The 25,254-nt window shown below is 42.6% G+C and overlaps 1 protein-coding gene across 1 annotated transcript in view; it reads right to left on the bottom strand.

The window, feature by feature from the left end:
* The window catches only part of LOC124776288 (Golgi apparatus protein 1), a 160,809-nt gene that overhangs the window by 16,178 nt on the left and 119,377 nt on the right, over positions 1-25,254 (bottom strand). Inside the window, exon 14 of the mRNA XM_047251197.1 lies at positions 11,589-11,817. Within this exon, the coding sequence (XP_047107153.1) occupies positions 11,589-11,817 (229 nt within the window). The remainder of the gene's footprint in view (positions 1-11,588; positions 11,818-25,254) is intronic.

The raw sequence follows: 25,254 nt of genomic DNA, 5'->3' as shown, positions 1-25,254 counted from the left end.
TACAGATGAGGAAGGACCACCGATGCATGAACAGATATCCTCAAGAGTACGACAGATGGCTACCAACTCCACAGTGAGAACACTGCAGCCATCTGGCAAGGAGCAGAGTTCATTACATCCCACGTGGATGCAAGCAAAGCCAGCAGACTGGAAACTATTAAGCCATCAGTATAGACTACTCCGAATCCTGAAACATGCCGAGAATGGAGAAGAGTTCAAGACAGAGCTGTGGACGGGGATGCACCACGGAGGTGCACATGAGTGGAGCTGAAAAAGAGGCAGCAGAGGAGAAAGCTGGAGTTCTGAAAAAAGGGACAGGTTGTGGATGGTGACCACAAGTGAAGACCTGGGCTCCCATTGTGGGAGGTGGATCTCTGTATCTGGAAACAGGAAATAGTAGTTTTGTGTGCTCCAGGGTGCAACAGATGTTTAACGCATAACCAATCAACTATTGTTGGTGCAGAATACACAACAGTGGGATCCCTGCTTCCGCTAGTAGGTTGATCGTGGTGCTTGTCTGAAATGCGCCAGTTGACAGCCGTATCCCACAATGGTATATTGCGTCCAGCATCTGTAATGTTGGAGGTGCCATCGACCGGTAAGCAAGACACCCATAATCTAGAACAGACTGGACCAATGCTTTGTAGAGCATACCACAGTAGAGCAGTCCATGCCCCAGCTGGTACTGCTGAAGCATCGAAGAGCACTGAATTGTGACCAACATGTCTGCTTTAGTTGACGGAGATGGGGCAGCCATCTCAATCAGGCATCAAAGACCAGTCACAAGGAACAATGAGAATCCACCACACTGAGGTGATCAAGGTACAGATCCAGATGGGGAAGCACTGTATGGTGATGGCAGAAATTCATAACACATGTTTTGGCAGGTGAAAATGGGAAGCCATGAGCAGAGCCCAAGATTGCACTCTATGTATTGCTCCCTGCAGTCTGTGTCCAGAGGAACCAGGCATGGCCTGCACCTCAATAGGTACGCGAAGGGGAGACTGGCAAAGCTTATAGGTGACAGTGTAGTGGGTGGTGGTGGGATCACTCATGGAAAAATTCCTGTAGTAGTTGGTGTTACAGCTGCACCTTTTTTTAGATTGAAATCAGCTGATAGATATATCTGCTAAAAGGAAGTCCCTCTAACTAAGGGCTTCCAAGTAGAGAAGGAATTAGCATATTTCATCAAAATATAAGAAGCATTAGAGATAAAGTTAGTGAACTGTTTATAGATGTTGACTCTGAAATTATTGGTATGTTGGAGCACCACTTAAATAATTTGACAATTCAGAGGCTTCCTTTACCAGGATACAGATTAGCTGGCTGTTTTTCAAGGAGTTCCTTGCGGGATCGGGAAGTATTCCATTTGAGTCCATAGACATATCACGGCACTGCACTGAACAGATATTTGAATGATGTGGGAGGCAGTTGAGTTTAGTGAAACTAAACTTCTAATTGTTGTTGTTTACAGCCTGGAAATAAAATAAAATCAGAAAACTGAAACTAATCACAAAATTTAGCCTTCCATAATTATGTGAATTTATTTTAATTAACTTGATAGCTCCCAGCCACAGAAATCCATTTTGTTTTCATCTGAGGTGAGAGTTGTAAACAAAGAGGAAACATCAAAAACACTACATGTAAACTACAACTTTGACAGCTCTGTGCATTCACAAATCTGGCATCTTGGGTGCAACAGAAAATTTTTTTCCAGGTAACATCTGGCTGCTTGTTGCTCTTGCTGATACAACTAACAGCAGAACTTCAAGCAGCCACAAAGAGGGAGAAGGTACTGCCCATATGTGACAGAACTGCACATGTGCATGTGCATGAGCCCGCTGTCAATTGCTCAAACAAACCTAATGTAAACTGTTGTGATGTCAAGCTCATCGGAAGCAGTTTCTTGTTATGAAGTTTTGCATAGTCTTCATCCTAACGCATTTAGCACATTTTTCTGTTGGCAGATTCTTGTGTGGGCACTGTGTTTGAGTGAGAACAGTGTGAGCCAGAACAGTTCACACACTCAGGTGGTGGGGTGCAAATGACTCTCCGGATGGAGAGGGTGGCCACAGTTGCTGCAAATAGGATTCGTGTCAATTGTGAAGGCACGTGACCATAACAGAGGCATCAGAAATGGTGAATGGGAGGTGGGGTATAAGGCTTCATGTTGCAACAGTAAACCACAGCCCTGTCTTTTTCTGGAAGGGTACCTCCTCAAAAGCCAGAATCAAAGTGCCGGTGTCAATAAGATTGCCCTTAGGACTTCTCTGGACTCTGATGAAATGAACACCATGCCATGCTAGATTAGTGCCGGTTCCTGTCAGATTGAAGGAAGAGGTCCCTATGGAAGATAACACCCTGACTCGTACTTAAGGACTGGTGAGGAGTGAAGTTCACTGGGATGTCTCCTAAGTGTTTGCCAGCACAAAGAGAAGTTGATTGACTGGGAGAAAATGTTTTAATCATTAGGGAAACAGATCACATCGAACCGAGTGAGTCTACTTCACCAAATTTTCTGTGTGTTCGACTAAAAAAGAACAGTTTGGTAGTGGTGAAAGTCTCCCCATCTGCCCTAAAACAAACCAAGTAACAGGGAAAGGATTTCATCCCAAGCCGGCTGGCCTGGCTTGCCTCCCAGGGGGTGACCAGAGAGGGCAGGGCTGAGGCAGCAAGAATGAGAGCAGACAGAGAACTTTTCCTTTTTGATGAGACAGTTGCAGAAGAGTGGTCAGAAGTAGGAAGCTTAGCATGCTTCATGTGCAAAGCTTCCGCCCTGGTGTCACCCACTCTGATCAGGGGCTCGCCCCACCCAGCTGCAGCAAGGGCCTCCTGACACAGCAGTCATTGCTGGGAGTTCTAATTCCCTGAAAAAGATGAGCGACCACTACTAGGCTTACACAAGGTAATGGCAGCTCAGGTACCAGAAGTGCAATCCCTGTGTTGTCAGTGGGCTTGGCAAGATGGATAGAAAGCAACAGCCCCACCACATGGACTGGCTACCATGCTGGTGACTTGGCAAGGGAGGGTGGACGGGGAGGGGGGGGGGTAGCAGTGGCGGGGAAGGAAAGGAGGAAGGATGGGAGGGGGAGAGCAACCTGCAGCAGAGACGCTAGGGAGGGAGTTCTTCTTCACACGGTGTGTACTATGGAAACCGTTTAAAAATGGAGGTACAACCCAAGAGGACCAGAAAAAGCAGAGAAAAAAGGGAGAGGGGGGGAAGGGGGACAGGAGTGGGAAGAGCTCTAAGATGGGAAGGAGCAGATATGAGGAAGAGCTAAGATGGGAAGGAGCGGATATGAGGAAGAGCTAAGATGGGAAGGAGCGGATATGGGGAAGGGCATGCAGCCTGGGAGAGAAGAAAGGCTGCAATAGCTCAGCCCCCCCACCCCGCCCCCCACACACAAAAGTGCTGCAGGTTCATGTGGAGGGGGGGGATTCAGATGATGAATGCAGCCTGGGAGAGAAGAAAGGCTGCAATAGCTCAACCCCCACCCCCCGCCAAACACACACAAAAGTGCTGTAGGTTCATGTGGAGGGGGGGGGGATTCAGATGGTACTGGGGTAAGATGGTGAAGAGCTGATGATGAATGTGGTTTGCGTCCTTGATATACAGGGTGTTACAAAAAGCTACGGCCGAACTTTCAGGAAACATTCCTCACACACAAATAAAGAAAAGATGTTATGTGGACATGTGTCCGGAAATGCTTAATTTCCATGTTAGAGCTCATTTTAGTTTCGTCAGTATGTTGTATCATGTTGGAATGAAGCCTCATCCGTAAAGAAAACATTTGCACTGAAATGAGGATTGACACATTGTTGGATGAACCATTCACAGAAGTGTACCCGTGGAGGCCAATCAGCTGCTGATAGTGCCTGCAAACGCTGTACATGGTACGGAAACAACTGGTTCTCCTGTAGCACTCTCCATACAGTGACGTGGTCAACATTACCTTGTACAGCAGCAACTTCTCTGACGCTGACATTAGAGTTATCGTCAACTGCACGAAGAATTGCCTCATCCATTGCAGGTGTCCTCGTCGTTCTAGGTCTTCCCCAGTCACGAGTCATAGGCTGGAATGTTCCGTGCTCCCTAAGATGCCGATCAATTGCTTCAAACGCCTTCCTGTCGGGACAACTTCGTTCTCGAAATCTGTCTCGATACAAACGTACTGCGCCACAGCTATTGTCCCGTACTAATCCATACATCAAATGGGCATCTGCGAACTCCGCATTTGTAAACATTGCACTGACTGCAAAACCACGTTCGTGATGAACACTAACCTGTTGATTTTACATACTGATGTGCTTGATGCTAGTACTGTAGAGCAATGAGTCGCATGTCAACACAAGCACCGAAGTCAACATTACCTTCCTTCAATTGGGCCAACTGGCAGTGAATCGAGGAAGTACAGTACATACTGACGAAACTAAAATGAGCTCTAACATGGAAATTAAGCGTTTCCGGACACATGTCCACATAACATCTTTTCTTTATTTGTGTGTGAGGAATGTTTCCTGAAAGTTTGGCCGTACCTTTTTGTAACACCCTGTAGTTAGGCTGCCGGCAATGGGTTTAAGGTGTTTTCAATATGAGGCAAGATTACTTCCCTGTAAGCATAACCCATGTAAAGTCTGTTGCAGTTAGACAGTAAAGTCAAATGAACGGCTTAAAACCTGCAAGTAACCAGAAACAAACAGTTGTGACACAGTAAAGGTAGAATCAATCCAGAAATCAGGACACATCAGTTAAACACTTGAAGAATATGTTAAATTTGCAGGATGGCAAGAGCGGTAAATGAGTCTTCATGCACATAATTACAAATTCTTACTGAAGCACAGAGAAGAGATAACTGTTAGTTGGGGGGGAGGGGGGGAACACACCACCACCTTACTCTGATCTGTCAGAAACCTCTATAAACAGGCAGAACTATAATGAGCGAATCTGTTCACAGAAAATCTGAATATGATTGAGCTACAGGGAGAACAAACTCTTATTTACATGTTAAGTGGAACAATTCGGATGCAATATTTTATAAACTCAAATAAGTGTTGGTTTTGATATGGTTTACTTTGAAATGTTTTAGGATCCAAAATTCTTAATGAAACATTCACTGACAAGAACAAAGAGCAATTGGATTATTGTAACTTTTTATATTTATGGTATCTATAGTTCAGAAATGAAATATCAATCTTTGCAGGTAGTTCAATGCAATTCTCAAAAATTCTTGAGAAAATCGACTAAGTTTTCTGAGCACCTTTAATGCTATAAATCCAAGTCAACTTTTTGACAGCCCATGTGGCTCTGTGATAGCATGCTTGTGTGCCACACGGATTTCCATTCAACACAAACTTTTAAACAATGGCGCATATTCTATGAGCATTTCAATGATGGGTAAAATACATAAAGATGAAAACAATTCAATTTGTAATTTTTCTTGATTTTAAGAAGATCAGTAACTAAGAATTCATATTTGCATTAGTGAGTAGTAGGGAATTAGAATAAAAAGAGAAACATATTTAAGAACAAATAAAATATCATGAAAAGTCAAACAATGGAAAATCCAAGATGGAATGTAACAATATCGTGAAAAGGAAAGTTGCCACTCACCATATAACAGAGATGCTGAGTCGCAGATAGGCACAACAAAAAGACTGTCACAAATACTAGCTTTTGGCCAGTAAGGCCTTCGTCACATGTCCTTTTTTCCCCCTAAGGTAAGTCTTTCTGCTCCCGGGATTGGGATGACTCCTTACCCTCTCCCTTAAAACCCACATCCTTTCGTCTTTCCCTCTCCTTCCCTCTTTCCTGACAACCTTGGGTTGCAAAAACTTGAAATTTGTGTGTGTATTTTTATTGTCTCTATCAACGTACCAACACTTTTGTTTGGTAAGTTACAGCATCTCTGTTTTTAGTTATAAATATCTGATTGCCTTGTGGTCTCCTTGTGTGACTTGCAAAACTCTAAAAATAGCCAAACTAATAAGTAATGATGAGGATGTTACATTATTCACTAGAATATTAGTGGTGTTAACCGTTTCAACAAAAGTTATAAAGTTCACCACCCGCAAATAGCTCTTTTGGAATATAAAAACATCAAAGACCTTTTGTCTAAAAGAACATTGTATTTCATATGACAATGTTAAAATAAATTGTTAAAACCTAAAAATTTGAACAAGTCGACAGTTCTGTAGAAGAAATAAGTAATGTAGCACTTCACACGTACTTGTTCATTTTGCTACAAATTGTGGAATAAGAAATTATTTTAAGATATTACTTACATAAACAATGTTAAGTCCAGGACATAATAACAACAAAATCAAACAGATAGATTGCTACTCACAACATAGAAGAAGCATTGAATCACAGACAGACACTATGAAAAGACTGCTAAACTTTCTGCTTTTGGACAAAGCAGAAAACGCGTGCGACCCCACACACACACACACACACACACACACACACACACACACACACACAGCTACTGCCTATGGCAACTCAAGCCCAGCTGTGGGCTGCGCTTGCATCTGACAAGAACAGCAATCCCGGGTGGGTGGCGGGGGCAAGGAGATGGTATGGGGCAAGGATGGGGAGAGATAACACAGCAGGAATTGTGTTGCTGTGGGAGTGAGCAGGGACATGGTGGGGACAGGACAGGGCTATTAGATGCAGAGTTGGGAGGCTGTTTGGGGGAAGTGGACAGGAGGGACAGAGAGATGTAGGTGAGTTGGGGGAAGGGGTCAAAGAGACATAGATAAGTAGGTCAGTGGGTGGAATAGAAGACATGTGTAGTGCTGAGGTGGGGTTGGAACAGGGAAGGGGTTAGAGGACAGGGACTAGCAATGGCCGAGGCCAGGAAGGTTATGAGAACAAATGGTGTGTTGTAGGAAGAGTTACCACCTGCAAAGTTCACAAAAGCTGTGGGAAGAGTCCAGGTAGCACAGGCTGTGAAGCAGTCATTGAAGTGAAGCACATCGTATTGGGCAGCATGTTCAGTATCTGGGGGGTGCAGCCATCTCTTGGCCACAGTTTGGCAGATGCTATTCGTGTGGACAGACAACTTGTTGAATATCATGCCCACGGAGAAAGCAGCACAGTGACTGCAGCTTAGTTTGTAGGTCACTTGGTTGCTTTCAAGGCTAGCCCTGCCTCTGATGTGATAGAAGATGCCTGTGATCAGACTGAAATAGGTTATATTGGGAGAATTGCATCTAGATCTACTGTAGGGATAGGAGCCATGAGCCAAGGGGTTGGGAGCACAGGTGGAGTAGGAATGGACAGGGATATTGTGTTGGTTCGATGATCATTCAGATACCACTGTGGGAAGGGTGGGGAGAATAGTGGGTAGGATATTCCTCATATCAGGGCATGATGAGAGAGAATTTAAACCCTGGCAAAGAATGTGATTCAGCTGCTCCAGTCCTGGGTAGTACTGAGTCATGAGGGGGCTGCTCCTTTGGGGCTGGACAGTTGGCATATGGGAAGCAGTAGGTGACTGGAGCGAGGAGGCTTGGGAGATCAATTTCAGGTCAAGGTTGGGAGGGTAATTTCAGTCTGTAAAGGCCTCAACGGCATATTTGGAGAGAGACTGCTTGTCACTATACATGTGATGACCACAGGTGGCTAGGATCTACAGAAGGGACTTCTCCACATGAAACAGGTGGCAGCTGTCAAAGTGGAGGTACTGTTGGTGGATGGTACGTTTGGGGAGGGTGGGGGTACTGATGTAGCCATCCTTAAGTTGGACGTCAGTATCGAGAAAGATAGCTTGTTGGGTTCAAGAGGACAAGGTGAAGCAAATGGGGGATAAAGTGTTGACATTCTGTAGGAATGTGGACAGGGTGTCCTCACCTTCAGTCCAGATCATAAGGATGTTATTAATGAATCTGAACCAGGTAAGGGGTTTGGGATTCTGGTTGGTGGGAAGGATACCTCTAGTTGGTCAATAAATAGGTTGACTTAGGATGGAGCCATGCAGGTGCTCATTGCTGAAGTGATGCTTTCAAAAAAGGTGAGTAATTGTGGGAGAGGATTTAGTTGGTGGTGGTGAGTGGATAAGGATATAGTTGGTCATGGTGACCAGAAAGTGAAGTATGATTTGGAGTCAGTGGTCACTGGGAAAAATACTGGCAATGTTAGTGCAAAGTGAGATGGTATCAACAATGACAACCATGGTGCTGGGTGGTAAAGGATCAGGAACTGTGGAGAGTTGGTCGAGAAAACGATTGCTGTCTTATATAGGAGCACATGCGACAGATAATACACTGATGGTGTTGGTGCATGAGAGCAAAGAGATTCTTTCAGTTGCAGCACAGTAACTGGCCACAATAAGGTGCTCTGCTTAGTTTGGTTTTAGGAAGCATGCAGAAGATAGGACTACAATCAATGGTTTGACTGAGGGAAAGGAGTGGGGGAGGATACATACAGGGTGTCCCAAAATAATGTATACACTCTTTGAAACAGAATATCTCTTTAATTAAAGGAGACAGAAATACAATTTTTATAGGTAATAATGTAGAAGGTGGTGAAAAACATAACAATGCTTACTTTTGTTTCAGGATTGTCAGCAAACATGGCATTATCATTTGAACAACAGAAATGGGTGCTAAAGTGTTAGTGAAAAACAGAGAATGTGAGTGCGGTACGTCGACGTTGGAGAGTTGAATTTGGAACACCACCACTGACAAGAGTAACAATTACCAGAATCAGAGATAAGTGTGAAATCAAAGGAATGGTGCACAATTTGAAGACGGGACTTAGCAGACGAAAAAGTACATACAATCAGACTGTTGATGCAGTAATCCAGGCATACACACAATCCCTGAAGAAATCTTATGAGGAAATGCTCTTGTGAGACTGGGATCTGCAGAAGCAGTGTCCTGGTCTTAGCACTATGTTTGCAAATGAAGATTATTACTTTCAACAGTATGGGGCACCACCTCATTTTCACCTGGATGTGAGGGCATTTCTCAGTTGTACATTCCCTACCATATGGATACGACAAAGAGGGAGTGTGGAGTACCCTGCTCGATCTCCAGATTGAACTCCTCTAGACTACTTTCTGTGGGGTACTCTCAAGACCACAGTTTACGCTGCGAGACCAGATACACTGGATGATCTTAGAGAGGAAATTGAGCAAGCCTGTGATGCTATTCCATTGGAAACAATGAAGTTGGCACGCCGCTCAGTCATAAGTCATTATCGACGGTGTAATGCGATGGACAGACACCAGTTTGAACATCCACCTTAAGTCGGGCCGTCAGGCACCTAACACCACTAAAATTGTATTTCTAACCTCTTTCATTAAAGAAATGTTTAGTTTCAAAGAGTGTATACATTATTTTGGGACACCCTGGTGTATATATATATAGTAGGACAGACCTAAGGATTTGAAGAGGAACTGGAGCCCGTCAGAGGTTCTGGAATAGGGTCACAGTGACAGGGTTCGTAGGTGGACAGCTGACAGAGATCCTCCACACATAATCCTTGTTGTTCATAGCCACAATGTGGAGTCTTTGCTGGCAGGAAGGATTATATAAAGTCCAGTTTTTAGGTAGTGGAGTGTGGTTCTTTATTGCGGGTGTAAGGTTGGTTTCTATGTCGAGCGATTTGGGAAGTGATGGTGAAGCCAGGTTCAAGGTTATGAAATTTAGGAAATTCTGGAAAGTTAACAAGGTGTGATTTGGGGCCAGTTTGAGTGGATCACAGTGGGTGGTTAGGTGAACTGGGTCAGGTAGGGTTCAATATTGGTTCTGGGTTGAGTCTAATTGGTAGGGTTGATGGAGAAAAAGTGTTTCACTTGTAGGGACCAGGAAAAGAAGAGTAGGCTTTAACAAGTTCAGCCTGATTGAATTTGGGAGTGGGGCGAAAGGAAAGGCCTTTGGAAAGGACAGATACTTCAATGAGACTGAAGTTTTTAGATCAAAGGTTCATGACTACGTTTCATGTCTGTTTAGGTTCTAGTTTCTGTATGGTGGTGGCAGGGAGATTTGGAGGGCGAGGTAAATGTAGGTCTAAGAGACAGGGTTTGTCGGCTATGGTGAGATGAGGAGGAAGTCTGATGGAGGCTCTTGTAGATGTGGTGGACAGTGGAAGTCCAAGGCATGAGTAGGATGTGACCAAGTTGAAGAGTTTTCTGGGGTGGCATTGTGCATGCTGCTCTAGTTCCTAGAGGGAATGAGTTCCAACCTGGTAGATGGGAGGCATGAATTTAGATTGCAGAGAAGGAGAATTTTATGGATGGAGAGCTGGTTTCGCAAGGATGTTTGGGCCCGATTTATTCGGTTTTATGGGACTAGATTGGTGAGGGCGCTGACTGATGGAATTTGGACAGATAGAGGTCACTTTGGAAGGGGCTGCAGCACTACACATGTCTTCTATTTCACCAGTGGACTTACTAGTCTTTCCCCCTTCTCTACAGCTTTCCTCAGACCTACTCCCTCTCCCCAGCAGAGCCTTTGGACTTTGCACCTAGCAGACTTATCCTGTCCTCAGCACACCTCTGCTTGCTCCCAGAAAGCACAAAATAATCTCCTCACGTCTACCATACTAGTCTTCCCCCTACCCACTCCACCCCTCCTCCCTAGCCCCACCAACCATCCCGAATTGCTGCTCTTATCAGTTGCAGGCACAGCCCGTAGTCAGCACGAGTGGCCACAAATAGTATCCATGTGTGTGAGAGTCATGTTTGTGCATTTTCTGCTTCTGAAGCACTTTTTTTCTGAAAACTACAAATTTAGCAGCCTTTCCACTGTGTCTTCTACTCAACACCTTTTCTACATTTATGAAGAGTGTATATTTGAGAGCCATTCTGTAAAGTTAAGGAACCTAAATATTATAGCAGTTTGGATTTACAAAATTCCCTGGAAAAAAAAATCCCACAAACTTTTATGGTTAAATTTCAAAAGCAAAAGAGATGGTCATAACTTCTGACTAAAGCATTAAACTAACATTTGAAAATAACAATGCACTCACATTCTTTATATATTTAAAACCCTCTGGCTGCAAATAAAATTTCTCTGAAGCCCCTAGAGTAAATATACAGTCAACAACCTGTACTACTACAGTTGGAGTCATGAACGATGACGGTTGAGTTTAGGCTTGTTCTGCGAACCTATCTCATGCATTCTTCAACAGGCAATGAGCTTTCAGTAGTGTTCTAAGCGCTCTGCTCTGAATGCCATAGCTAGTGTGAACTTTAAACATGATCATAGCAAATTGTTTAGTCCCTTTGTTGAGAGTTGTCACCGCTGATGGTGCTCGTAAGTGATACATTCCGCATAAGAAAGGGTGAGACATAATTTGCAGTATATGTATGCTTTCTGCAAGCAAGTGCATACAGCAACTGTCACTTGGAACCCGTCAACAATGAAATCCTTGTCCGCGCCTCAACATGCGTGAACTGCCACCATCGTTGATCAGACTATAATAGTTCAACTAATTACATGTTTGAAGATGTTTGTAAATTTTCCTTAGATTTAGGGTGCACTAACCACTCTGGATTGCTCTTTGAGCTGCAAAACTAAGCAGGCAAACAAGGGAAGATTTCATCACATATTTACATTTTATGATTAATATTAACACTTACGTCTTCCATTGCCCTGTGGTATATCACTGCAGAACTTCGACACATCTACTCCACATGCTTTGTGAAGAAGTGGATCTACATGGATGTCAGCTTTTGCTTCCTCAATAAGACCTGCTACTTCTATCTGGCATTCTCTATTAGAAATGCGATGTTTGTTGAATGCATTCTTGAGGCACTCTTCTACTGCTCCCCCATCAGCATTTTCATCTGGAGGGCACATGTCTTCAATCTGAATTACAGACAACATTTCAGTCATAAAGTGCAAATTCTGGTGTAGTAATTTTGACACATGTATCATCACCTTTAATTGAATAAACAACTTACAAAAGCAAGAAACAGATATCTTAGGAAATAAGATAAAAATGTACAGGTACAAGAACAAAAAATTTCTATGCTGATACCCACTGGGAAAAAAAGAAAGAAGAAGAAGATGGAGGTCCCAAAAATATTACAAAGATAGAGAGATCACTACGGTATATAGATAATTTTCACTTATGGACCGTCTGACAGCAACTGAATAAAACACAATTTTAGTGCCATACGTGTTTCGCCTTTATTTTCTGCAAGGTATCATCAGTGGCAGGTTGCGTAGACAGTTTCTTACATATTACGCTCCTGTTGCATTTTATGTGTTGTTCTTCTTCCTCTGAGCGCCAATTTGCTGTTTTTTCCGCATTCCACAGCACTATGCACTGAACGCTTGTTTTGATGCAATGTTTTGGTTTCCGTTGCCGACTGTCAAATCGGTAACGGAAACCAAAACATTGCATTAAAACAAGCGTTCAGTGCATAGTGCTGTGGAATGCGGAAAAAACAGCAAATTGGCGCTCAGAGGAAGAAGAACAACACTAAAAATGCAACAGGAGCGTAATATGTAAGAAACTGTCTACGCAACCTGCCACTGATGATACCTTGCAGAAAATAAAGGCGAAACGCGTATGGCACTAAAATTGTGTTTTATTCAGTTGCTGTCAGACGGTCCATACGTGAAAATTATCTATATACCGTAGTATTACGCGCAACTGAGGAGGACAGGACCACAAAAGTTGAAGATAGAGAGATCAATTTCAACATCCCCCTCCTCTACCAATTCAATTCAATAGTTCCAATGAAGTTTTCCAAAGCATGACAGACGTTTACTGTTAGATATAAGCATAGATCAGTATGAAACTTTGAATACAAATTAGTTGAAGAAAAACAAATCCAATATCTCCCAATTTTATTATGCCCATACGAAACAGTAAGATCTGGACTGCACATTCACAACTGATTTTGTCAAAATATAAGCTATTTGTTGTCCAGACATGCCGATATCTAGCTGGCTTTCATTGTAGAGTTAGCATATAAAACCACATCTGATCACATGTTTTAGTCAGTCTTCCCATTTCACTAAAGGTATATCTTCAAAAAGAGTCTGCAGTCACAGAATCACTACTGCAGTTCTAGATAATGCAACATATTCAGCTTCTGTAGAAGACTGGAGAACACTTGAGTATCTCATTGTAGTCCAACAGACAGCATTTCCAACAAGCTGGAGTCTATATCCCATTGTAGATTCATTCTCTTATCATCACCGTACCAAGGGATGACTGGATTTCTATTTCTATTACCCCTTTACCTCTCTTGCATGGAATGATATCCCATACATGAGAGGTGAAGGTGTTCAAGTCCAATTTCTGCAGTTTTAACTTACGCCCAGATTTGCAGTATCCATACATTGCTTCTTTGTGGAAGGACAAAGCCTTTCTCCCGTCTATGGCCAATGTAGGCAGTTTTAAAAACGAGCATGTTCATTTAACACTGGCTAAATCGGCTGTGGGTGGGAGTGGGACTGTTGCTCTTCTTCCGCAAATGAAGCAATGTATGGGTATTACAAATACAGCCTTAGGTTGAAACTGTAGGAACTGGACCAACTTCCATTCATCTTTGTTATGGAACTGCTCTTTATCTTTCCAGCACATTAAGGAACCATCTCAGTATAATTTGGGTTCCTTCAGTTTGCTGTTCGAAATTTCGTTTTCAATTAATATATGCAGGTTTATTTTTATAATTTCTCAGCTGATCAGAATATCATCAGTTATTAAAGCTATCAAATTCAGATTGTCAAAACCCAGTTTCCTTCATAAAATTATCAAATGTGTAGTTCCATGCTCCCTCTGTCTGATTAATCCTCATAAGGTTTCATCAAGTTTATATAAAAAGTCCCATCGTATTTTTGACTTCTTGAGGCACTTACATATAAATTTCTTCAGTTATTTCAAGATGTAAAAATACATTCTGTACAAGTGTTTGTTTAATAAGCAGGCAATGTTAATTCATGGCCCAAATAGAGGTTCTTATTTATACTGAGGCAAACAACTGAGCCATTTGCCTCCTTGTTGTCATGTCATCTTACCAGTACGCCACCTTTTGATATGTAGTCATGTGCTACACGAACAAACGTTACTAAGTATCCATTCAAGTGACTGCAACTAGAATATGAGAGTGAGTGTATAGTAACAATGATTAATGGAAAATCTCATATAAAGATGTGAAACAAATACAAACAAAGAGATAGAGGGGCTGGCCAGTACTTACCTCAGCTCAGTACAGCTGATAGATACACATAAAACAGAACCGAAAATTTACATTCCTAGCTTTCGGAAGAAATGTTCCTTCATCGGGGAGGAGAGAGGGGAAAGAAAGGGAAGAAGGGAAAGGAGAATCTCCTTTCCCTTCTTCCCTTTCTTTCCCCTCTCTCCTCCCCGATGAAGGAACATTTCTTCCGAAAGCTAGGAACGTAAATTTTCGGTTCTGTTTTATGTGTATCTATCGGCTGTACTGTATAGTAACAATGTCTGTCTGCCCTCCATATACATCAAACATTATTTACAGGTTGCAAACTTGTAAACTGTCCAAACTATAAGTTAAAAGAATATTTTTTCATATTTTCAATGTTCAAATATCCTGAGCTCTTACACCATACGTCTACATAATTACTGTCTGTAACACCAGTAATTATTATAGCATTTGTTTGTTTTAACTTGAAAGCAATAATCCCAAATCTTTTCTGTTAGCTACAAAAATAACTTTAGCAGGTTTCAGAAGCTAGCCAACTGATTTTTTGCACACAGAAACGAAATTGTAACCTTCCAATTGTAATTTACAGACTCAGAAAAGACTATTTAGTACTCTAGGAATACAAGAGCGTTTTTTTAAAAAAATTGTAGTTTCTGCACAATCAGAGCTTTCAAATTTTATTTTGCCAGTCTTTCCGACTAATGGAATTGTGGGTCACCTGATGTTACTGTGGAAACCAAAGAGCTGACACAACACTACTGTCAGCTGCTGGGACGCCACTACCGAGTGGAGGCACACACTGTCTAAACTACATCAGAATCTGGGATGCAATCTGACTCTGAGCCCATCTGAGGCAATTGTGGTGTGACCTGTGGAATGCAGGGGCCATTAATTGCCATAGGCAGAATTTTGACACTGAGTGGAGTGGACTTTATTTTGGAATGGAGATTTAAGACCGCTAGGAGTGGTTCTTAGGAGAACCCCACATACACTTCTCGTGAATAAACTGGAGGGAGGGTGGGGCATGCTTCTAGGATGGGATCCATGATGTGTGTAAGATGGACCTTGATCATTTTTGTAAGCGACTGTGAGTTTTCACTCATGCAACACATACAGCAACTACAAATGAAAGCTGAGCAGGGTTGTCAGGAACTAGTGACAGCTATATTACTGACAGTCTCCCACATCACTTGTGTTTATGGCTTTTCCACCATTTAATGAACACCATGAAGAGCGGGACGCTCACCACCAGTGATTGCAATTATATTTTCCACATTCTGAAAATTTTGATTTGGAAAGAGAGGAGGTGGACAGGGACCGTGATTGCTGTGTTCGGATGAGGGCCGAGTTGGCATCCCTTCGCTCACAGCTGCAGGCGGTGCTGACTTCGGTCGCGCAGCTTGAGGCTGTTGCCAATGGGCACCACTGTGGGGAGCCGGGCTTGGGTATCACGGGGATGTCAACCTCGTCCCGTCTGTCCCCAGATCGGTCTGCCGCTGTGGTTGCCCCGGTTGCTGCCCGCAGTGGGGCTGAGCCCTCGCCTGTGGTTGATTGGGAGGTCATTCCAAGGCGTGGAAGGCAGCAAAAGACGTCCCCGGAGGCTGATCAGAAAGCCTCCCCGGTGCGTCTGACAAACAGATTTCTGGTACTGTCTCTGGCTGAGCCAGATGCAGCTACCTGCCCTGTTTGAGAGGATGATTCTCAGCCTTCAAGGTCTGGGCAATCGCAGAGGGTGGGCTTATTGGTAGTTGGGAGCTCCAATGTTAGGTGCGTAATGGGGACCCTTAGGGATATGGCGGCTAAGGAGGGGAAGAAATCCAGTGTGCACTCCGTGTGCATTCCGGGTGGAGTCATTCCTGATGTGGAAAGAGTCCTTCCGGATGCCATGAAGAGCACAGAGTGCAGGCAGCTGCAAATAGTGGCACATGTTGGCACTAATGACGTGTGTCGCTTTGGATCTGAGGAAATTCTCTCTGGATTCCAGCGGCTATCTGGTTTGGTGAAGGCTGCCGGTCTTGCTTACGAGACGAAGGCAGAGCTCACCATCTGCAGCATCGTTGACAGAACTGACTGCGGACCTTTGGTGCAGAGCCGGGTGGAGGGTCTGAATCAGAGGCTCAGATGGTTTTGCGACCGTGTTGGCTGCAGGTTCCTTGACTTGCGCCATAGGGTGGTGGGGTTTCGGGTTCCGCTGAATAGGTCAGGAGTTCACTACACTCAGCTGGTGGCTACACGGGTAGCAGAGGCTGTGTGGCGTGGACTGGACAGTTTTTTAGGTTAGAAGGCATCGGGAAAGTACGGGATGGGCTGCAATCTCAAAGGGTGCATGGCAAATACAGGAAGTGCTTGGATCAAGGAACAGTCGGAATTCTAGTTTTAAATTGTTGTAGTTGTGCTGGGAAAGTCCCTGAGCTTCAAGCGCTAATAGAAAGCACAGAAGCTGAAATCGTTATAGGTACAGAAAGCTGGTTAAAGCCTGAAATAAGTTCTGCAGAAATTTTTACGAAGTCTCAGACGGTGTTCAGGAAAGATAGATTAGGCAGAATTGGTGGTGGAGTGTTTGTGTCTGTCAGTAGTGGTTTATCTTGTAGTGAAGTCGAAGCAGATACTCCATGCCAATTGGTATGGGTGGAGGTTATACTCAACAGCCAAACTAAGTTAATAATTGGCTCGTTCTACCGACCCCCAGACTCCGATGACATAGTTGCTGAACAGTTCAGAGAAAATTTGAGTCTCGTAACAAATAAATACCCCACCCATACAGTTATAGTTGGTGGGGACTTCAACCTTCCCTCGATATGTTGGCAAAAATACTTGTTCAAAACCGGTGGTAAGCAGAAAATATCTTCCGAGATTGTCCTAAATGCTTTCTCCGAAAATTATTTCGAGCAGTTAGTCCACGAACCCACGCGAATTGTAAATGGCTGCGAAAACACACTTGACCTCTTAACCACAAACAATCCAGAGCTAATAGAGAGCATCATGACTGATACAGGGATTAGTGATCACAAGGTTGTTGTAGCTAGGCTCAAAACCGTTTCTTCCACATACACCAGAAACAAACGCAAAATTATTTTATTTAAAAAAGCGGATAAAGTGTCACTAGAAGCCTTCCTAAGAGACAATCTCCATTCTTTCCAAACTGCCTATGCAAATGTAGACGAGATGTGGCTCAAATTCAAAGATATAGTAGCAACAGCAATTGAGAGATTCATATCTCATAAATTGGTGAGAGATGGAACTGATACCCCATGGTACACAAAACAGGTCCGAACGCTGTTGCAGAGGCAACGGAAAAAGCATGCGAAGTTCAGAAGAACGCGAAATCCCGAAGATTGGCAAAAATTTACAGACGCCTGAAATTTGGCACTGACTTCAATGCGAGATGCCTTTAATAGGTTCCACAACAAAACATTGTCTCGAAATTTGGTAGAAAATCTGAAGAAATTCTGGTCGTATGTAAAGCGGCAAGACGCAGTCAATACCTTCGCTGCGCAGTGCAAATGGTACTGTTACCGACGACTGTGCCGCTAAAGCGGAGTTATTGAACACAGTTTTCCGAAATTCCTTCACCAGGGAAGACGAATGGAATATTCCAGAATTTGAAACACGAACAGCTGCTAGCATGAGTTTCTTAGAATTAGATACCTTAGGGGTTGTGAAGCAACTCAAATCACTTGATACGGGCAAGTCTTCAGGTCCAGATTTTATACCAATTAGGTTCCTTTCAGATTACACTGATGCAATAGCTCCCTACTTAGCAATCATATACAACCACTCGCTCACTGATAGATCTGTACCTACAGATTGGAAAACTGCAGGTTGCACCAGTGTTTAAGAAAGGTAGTAGGAGTAATCCATCGAACTACAGACCTATATCATTGACGTCGGTTTGCAGTAGGGTTTTGGAGCACATAATCAGCACGATTTCAGAAAATATTGTTCTTGTGCACCGCAGCTAGCTCTTTATTCGCACGAAGTAATGGCCGCTATCGACAAGGGATCTCAAGTTGATTCCGTATTTCTAGATTTCCGGAAAGCTTTTGACACCGTTCCTCACAAGCGACTTCTAATCAAGCTGCGGGCCTATGGGGTATCGTCTCAGTTGTGCGACTGGATTCGTGATTTCCTGTCAGGAAGGTCGCAGTTTGTAGCAATAGACAGCAAATCATCGAGTAAAACTGAAGTGATATCAGGTGTTCCCCAGGGAAGCGTCCTGGGACCTCTGCTGTTCCTGATCTATATAAATGACCTGGGTGACAATCTGAGCAGTTCTCTTAGGTTGTTCGCAGATGATGCTTTAATTTACCGTATAGTAAGGTCATCCGAAGACCAGTATCAGTTGCAAAGCAATTTAGAAAAGATTGCTGTATGGTGTGGCAGGTGGCAGTTTGTAACGCCGGAAATGCATATCCTCCTATTTCCATCTATTGTACTATAATTTGTTTTCCTTATTTTTGTTACCTGAATATATGACATTTCTGTGTCTTTACATATTGTAATTGTTTTACTATTTGTACATATATATTTATGCATTTATGTCGATGTATAGTTGGTTTGTTTCGTAAATTTTATTTGTATTTTTACGCTGGGTCTTGCCTAGGGAAAACTGCTATCGAACGATTACATCGATAGGTCGTGTGAAGACTCAAAGTGTGTAGGACCTTTGGTAGTGTGAACTCTGCCGCGTGGAGCGCGGGCAGAGCTGTGGGAGTCTGGCTGGAGTAGCGAGTGGAGCAGGTGTGTTGTGTGACGCTCCCACGAGTTGCCGCGCTTTCGGGGTTTGGCAGCATGTAATTGCGCTCGACTCGCGATGATAGTTTCTGACATGGTGTCGCGGATGGGAAGCATTAGCTGGCGCACATCAAGAGCCCGTTTCGCCTGGTGACCGTGTCGAGAAGAAGGCGCGCCAACATCCAGCTTCTGCAACAGCGACGGCCGACAATGAGTGACTGTCACCACCTCCTCGATCGACGGCTTCAAACCTTCAATCAACCAACAAGGAAGACTAAAAGCATGTAAAGTTTCAGAACTGTATGGCAGACCTCAGCTTTTCAAATTGTTCCATTTGCCTCGCAAAATTACAGCAACTTAGCATGAACCTTTGTTGCTCATTGTCCCAATTGCATTGCCAAGCAGGGCCCCTTCCTTTTCCGAAATGAACCCGAGTGTCGTTGAAATTCAAACGCCAGCATAATTCCATTTCATTGCTTTAATTTCAAAGTTCAATTTAAGTATTCATGGCTGGCTACAATAGTTAGATTACACAAGCACAAATTAAGAGTGCGAGTTTTGTTACCGTATTTTAGCTTACCTGTGACTGCAGCTCAGCTTGGTACGTACTAAATTTTACTATTGTTAATTGTTCAGAATTGTTTAATTCAAGTTCAAAGTTAAATCTCTTCTTTCTAAATTGCGTAGATTCAAGTAGCTTTAGAAATGATTGTTGAGGTAGTCCAAGACTAACTGTATTTCGATGTGCTTCAGAAAGAAAGCTCACTATTAACTTCAGTCACTAAATTAACTTTCGATTTTCCGGTTTCATTAATTCTTTTGCTACATTAAGTGTAGCGAAATTACTTCTGACAAACTTTCAGTTTTCACACTACACGTGTCAACCTTCAGTTGCCACGCTTCTAGTGCTAATTATATGTGTAATAACCTTTCTTTTTCAGTTATTATAGTAATTGTCCATAGGACTGGCGACCGTAATTTTCCCGAAATCTCAAATATCTAATTACCGCTAGTTGATTGTTAACGTAACGGCCGCATATTTACTTTCTTTATTAACTTTATCCCTACTTCAAAATTAATTTCCACCAGTTTCGCTTGCATTTTTCCTTTCATTTTAGATGTAACCCTTTCCTCCCTCTTTACCGACAGGTTAACTTCAGTGACGATTGCTTTTCCAAAATTCCCATTAGGTACACGCGGTTTCATTTTTCACTGTCATTAAGGTCGATAAGTGAGGGGGAGGTTACAAGTTGACGCTAAATAACGAAAAGTGTGAGGTGATCCACATGAGTTCCAAAAGAAATCCGTTGGAATTTGATTACTCGATAAATAGTAAATTCTCAAGGCTGTCAATTCAACTAAGTACCTGGGTGTTAAAATTACGAACAACTTCAGCTGGAAGGACCACATAGATAATATTGTGGGGAAGGCGAGCCAAAGGTTGCGTTTCATTGGCAGGACACTTAGAAGATGCAACAAGTCCACTAAAGAGACAGCTTACACTACACTCGTTCGTCCTCTGTTAGAATATTGCTGCGCGGTGCGGGATCCTTACCAGGTGGGATTGATGGAGGACATCGAAAGGGTGCAAAAAAGGGGAGCTCTTTTTGTATTATCACGTAATAGGGGAGAGAGTGTGGCAGATATGATACGCGAGTTGGGATGGAAGTCATTAAACCAAAGACGTTTTTCGTCGCGGCGAGATCTATTTACGAAATTTCAGTCACCAACTTTCTCTTCTGAATGCGAAAATATTATATGGGCCCAACCTACTTAGGTAGGAATGATCATCAAAACAAAATAAGAGAAATCACAGCTCGAACAGAAAGGTTTAGGTGTTCGTTTTTCCTGCGCGCTGTTCGGAAGTGGAATGGTAAAGAGATAGTATGATTGTGGTTCGATGAACCCTCTGCCAAGCACTTAAATGTGAATTGCAGAGTAATCATGTAGATATAGATGTTGTCAGGAAATCTTGAACCATGCCACCTCATACAAAAATCTGATTCCTTAACAAATCTGGTGGAACCTTTGTCGTCTACAACATTTTCTTTATTACAAGAAGATTTTTCTACAAAAACAAGTTACTGCAGTCTCTGCCCCCAGCCCAAAAACATAAAAGACTTAAAAGTGTTTCTGGGTAAGATCAACTATTATGGTCGATCCATTGCAAAATTAGCGGAAACCTTACACAGTGAACCAGCTAAGATGCCACGGTGCACGTTTCAAAAGAACACCTTGCTGTCAGCTGAGTCATTCCATGCCAGTTCATCTAGAGGTTACGCCATGACCATCACGGATTTTTATGGAATTTTTTATGAACATTTGGATACATTTCCAATAAACATAGGTAAAGTTTCAAAATGACTAATTCTACACTTTTGGAAATACAGTCACTTGTTCAACACCATAATGCAGCTACCAACCTGAGAGTTTTCTGCAAATTTGAGATGTAGTACCTCTGCCAGTACTTTCTTTAAAGGAACAAAATTAGGCCATACTGTACAACACTTTGCACTCTCTTAAGTGAAAGAATAATAAAAAAACTCTCAGCAATTTTCATATGGATAAAATGAAGCAAAGTCAGCTGCAAAAATACATGTTCGAAAAAATGTAAAGTTTAGCATTGTACGTCTCTGAAAGTAACTGCGGGATAAACCTGAAAATTGGCACGTACAAACTTACAAAAACATGGTCTCAGAATACAAAAAAAAAAGAGTTATCTGCAAACACTTTTAAACTACTTTCATTCGAAGATCATGTTCTGAGCCACCCAAAAAACTAGATTTGGTTTTGCAATGCAAACATATAAGGCTTTAAAAAAACAAGTTGGAGGTGCATTGAAAATGGGCCCATATTCCTGTGGATTTCAAATTAAGTCCGACATCTTTTACTATGTTCTACAATTCTTTTGTGCTCTCTTTGGATGATGATATCAAAAGGCTTAATGACCAGGAAGTGAGATAAGGAATAATTCACAAAACTTCAAAAAAGGGTGTCTTTTGTCATGACTCACGACAGCTTTTCAGTCTGATTTCTGCTATAAGTACGGACTCAAACTGGATATAAATTCCACAATTTAATTGTGGATTACTAAGGCAGTGGAGATCACGGTAGTAAAACTGGTGCATAACAGCATCAGCATACTTTGTTTGAATAGCCATCATCTTTATACCATTATCACACTGTGTAAATTTCGGTGAAGTTCACAGCAGTCTTCCTGACATTGTTTGGAATGGATTCATGTCACAGAGAATTACTAGTATGTCTTTTTATTATGCAATTCTACTGATGTGCTAGTTTAATTCCAGTCTAAGGTATAGTGTACTTTGTGTTACCATAAATTGTGATTTATGTGGGACATTATCGTGCTGATGAAAAATTGTATAACTGTGTTGCTTTGGTCTATGGTGGCTTAACCACTGCTGGTTATTTTCACAGTGACAAAACCAGCATCACCATTGCCATAGGTGCCATAGCCGATATCTGTGCAAGAGCAGCCACAGGTGGGTTTCTTAACCACAGATTCTCAAAAGGCTGGTAAGGGTTTCTTTACACAGGATCCCAAGCTGATGATGTATATCTACAAGTGTCAGAGAACAAATCTAGAAGAGGTCTCCCTTAGTCTCATAAGCTTATGTTTGCTGTAAGTTACTTCAATTTTTACAGGGTTCATTAATTTGCAATAGAATGTCATGAGAAAAACTTCACTACCAGTCAGATGATGTGACTGATAGGATTGTTTGGGAAGAAATTTTGATTAAGACACACACACACACACACACACACACACACACAAACCTAACTTTTCAAATGCGATTATCTCACATTATTAGAGCCACAAACAAAAAACTATTCTTTTTCTTTGATTCCTTATTCAACTTTATTTTTTATAAAAATAATTTTGTAAGACTACTTATTTACAGTTTTTCTCAGTAAGACTCATTTCCCAGTCATCACGACTTTTGATACTACCTTCCACATAGAGCACTAAACAGTTGTAGAGTGTAATAAAATATGTTAGATTTAATCTGAATACCACTGGAATATACCCATTTTCAGAGCACCTTCACCTTGTTGTTTTTTAGGGCCTTCAATGTGAAAACCCCTCCCACACTGACGTTCTGATTACTGAACAATCGTTTGAGGTTTCAAGAGCTGAGGGTACTCAAATTGAATTGTAGTGTGAGGTTGCAGAAGTTCGACTCACTTCCCCCTGTCGTTTGTCGGACAGTTCACAGTTGGCAGTAGTCTGCACATGAGCAAAACATCATGGCAGCCGGCCCAATTCACTGTGGCAGCCATGACCGCAGTAGCAGCAGCAAGCCCAGTAATGAACAACAACACAAGCATTCCATGCTTCCCTCTTGTCTGTCATGTTTCTTTGCTTATGACAGGTTGGATTGTCCTAAGCAGTGGGCCATTTGCGGCCAGTGCAATGAAATGGGCCACATTGCTTCTGTCTGTAATGCAAAATTCCAACAGTCTATTGCATGACAAGGACGTTAATTGTGTATCGGCCATCTTCATTGCACCCAATAAGCTTTTTATAGATGGCAAGGTTTTGTACACAGAAGTTGACACTGGTGCCGCCGTGTCACTACTCAACTTGCAAACGTACATGGACTTGGGTTCTCACCCTTCAGCGCCAGTGTCACGTACATTAGTCACACACAATAAACAAAGCATTCCGATATTAGGTAGTTTCTCAGACCTAGTCTGTGGTTCCTCTGCTGACTTTTCTGGTGGTGAAAAACGCAAGCACTGAAAATTTGTTTGGCTTGGACACCTTTAACCTTTTAGGGTTTACAACTTCCGATGAAGTTAATCTCATCTCTATCAAGTGCTTTATACACAACCCGACTCTTTACAATCTGAATTTTCAGTCTTGTTTCCTGTGGGCTTGAGTTGTGTCAATAATTTCAAAATTCACATCACCCTTTCTTTAGGACTTGCCCTGTGCTAATGGCATTATGTGAACAAGTCAAGACGGAGTTCGACCGCCTCATAGCCTCCGGGGTCATTTAACCGATCGCATCCACTGAATGGACTACACCCTCAGTCATTGACAAGAACCTGTCGGAACTATTAAGCCTTTGCAGCAATTTCAGAGTTTCTGTGAATGCTCAGTCTATCACTGATGCATATCACTTGCCACACCCTGATGAACTTTTTGCGAAGTTCACTGGTGGTCAGTACTTTTCCAAGATTGACCTCTCCGATACATATCTGCAGCTTCCCATTGATGCTGACTTTCAATTTCTCTTGGTTGTTAACGTGCCTTTTGACTTGTATCAATAGTTGTCGTTACCCTTTGGTGTGGCCGGTGCCCCAGCGATTTTTCAGTGGTTTCTTGAACAACTAATGACGTCTGTGCCTCGCTGTGTTAACTATCTTGATGAAATTGTGGTCTCCAACTCCTCCACTGCCGTACACCTTAACAACTTATGTACACTCTTTCCAGTATTTGCAATTTGGAAACATGCCGTTTCTTTCAACCTTCTGTTGCTTATTTTGGGTTCAAAGTCTCTAGCGCTGGTATCGAACCTCTTTGTCATAACGTCTCTGCCATTGTGGCTCTTCCGCATCCTATGTTGGTCAAGGAACTCTGTGTTTTTTTTTTTTTAAAGTAAGACAGCTTATTATCATCAGTTTTTGAAGGGGTGGCACCAACTGCACAGCTGTTACATGCCTTGCTGCATAACGGGACACCTTTCCACTGTTCACAGGCTTGTGAAACTGCATTTTCCACATTGAAGTCTATTTTTCAATCTGCACCTTACCTCATAACATACCAACCGGGTCAAATTTGGCGTTAGCAACGAATGCATCTCAGAATGGGCAGGGGCAGTGTTCGCTCATAAATATTCTGATGGCTCCAGGCTGCCTATTGCATCCACGTCAAAGATGCTTAATTCAGCTCAGATTAGATATTCACAAATCGAGAAAGAAGCCCTCGCCATTGTTTATGCCTTACAGAAGTTTCATGTTTTCCTGCATGTTGTAAAATTCCATCTCATCATGGATCAGAAGATGTTAGTTTCGCTGTTTAACCCATCAGTGTTGTTGTCAGACAAAGCAACGCATCACCTTCAACACTGGGCGCATTTCCTCTCTTGGTACAACTATGAGATTCACTTCTGCCCCAGGCTTCGACATATGAATGCTGACGCACTCTCCCATCTTCCAGTCAGTCCAGACTGAGTTTTTGATCAGGAGGAGTTACTCTGTTTCCACATTGATGAATGTACTCACCTAATTGTCGGTGGTTTTCTAATAACTAGCCCTCCGGTTGCGCAGAGTAGTGCTACCGATCCAATTTTACGGAAATTGATATACAGTGTACAACATGGCTGACCTGAGGCACCTCCATTGC

This window comes from Schistocerca piceifrons, chromosome 2 (genome assembly GCF_021461385.2).
Source record: "Schistocerca piceifrons isolate TAMUIC-IGC-003096 chromosome 2, iqSchPice1.1, whole genome shotgun sequence".
Taxonomy (NCBI): domain Eukaryota; kingdom Metazoa; phylum Arthropoda; class Insecta; order Orthoptera; family Acrididae; genus Schistocerca; species Schistocerca piceifrons.
This window is presented reverse-complemented; position numbering and strand designations above follow the sequence as displayed.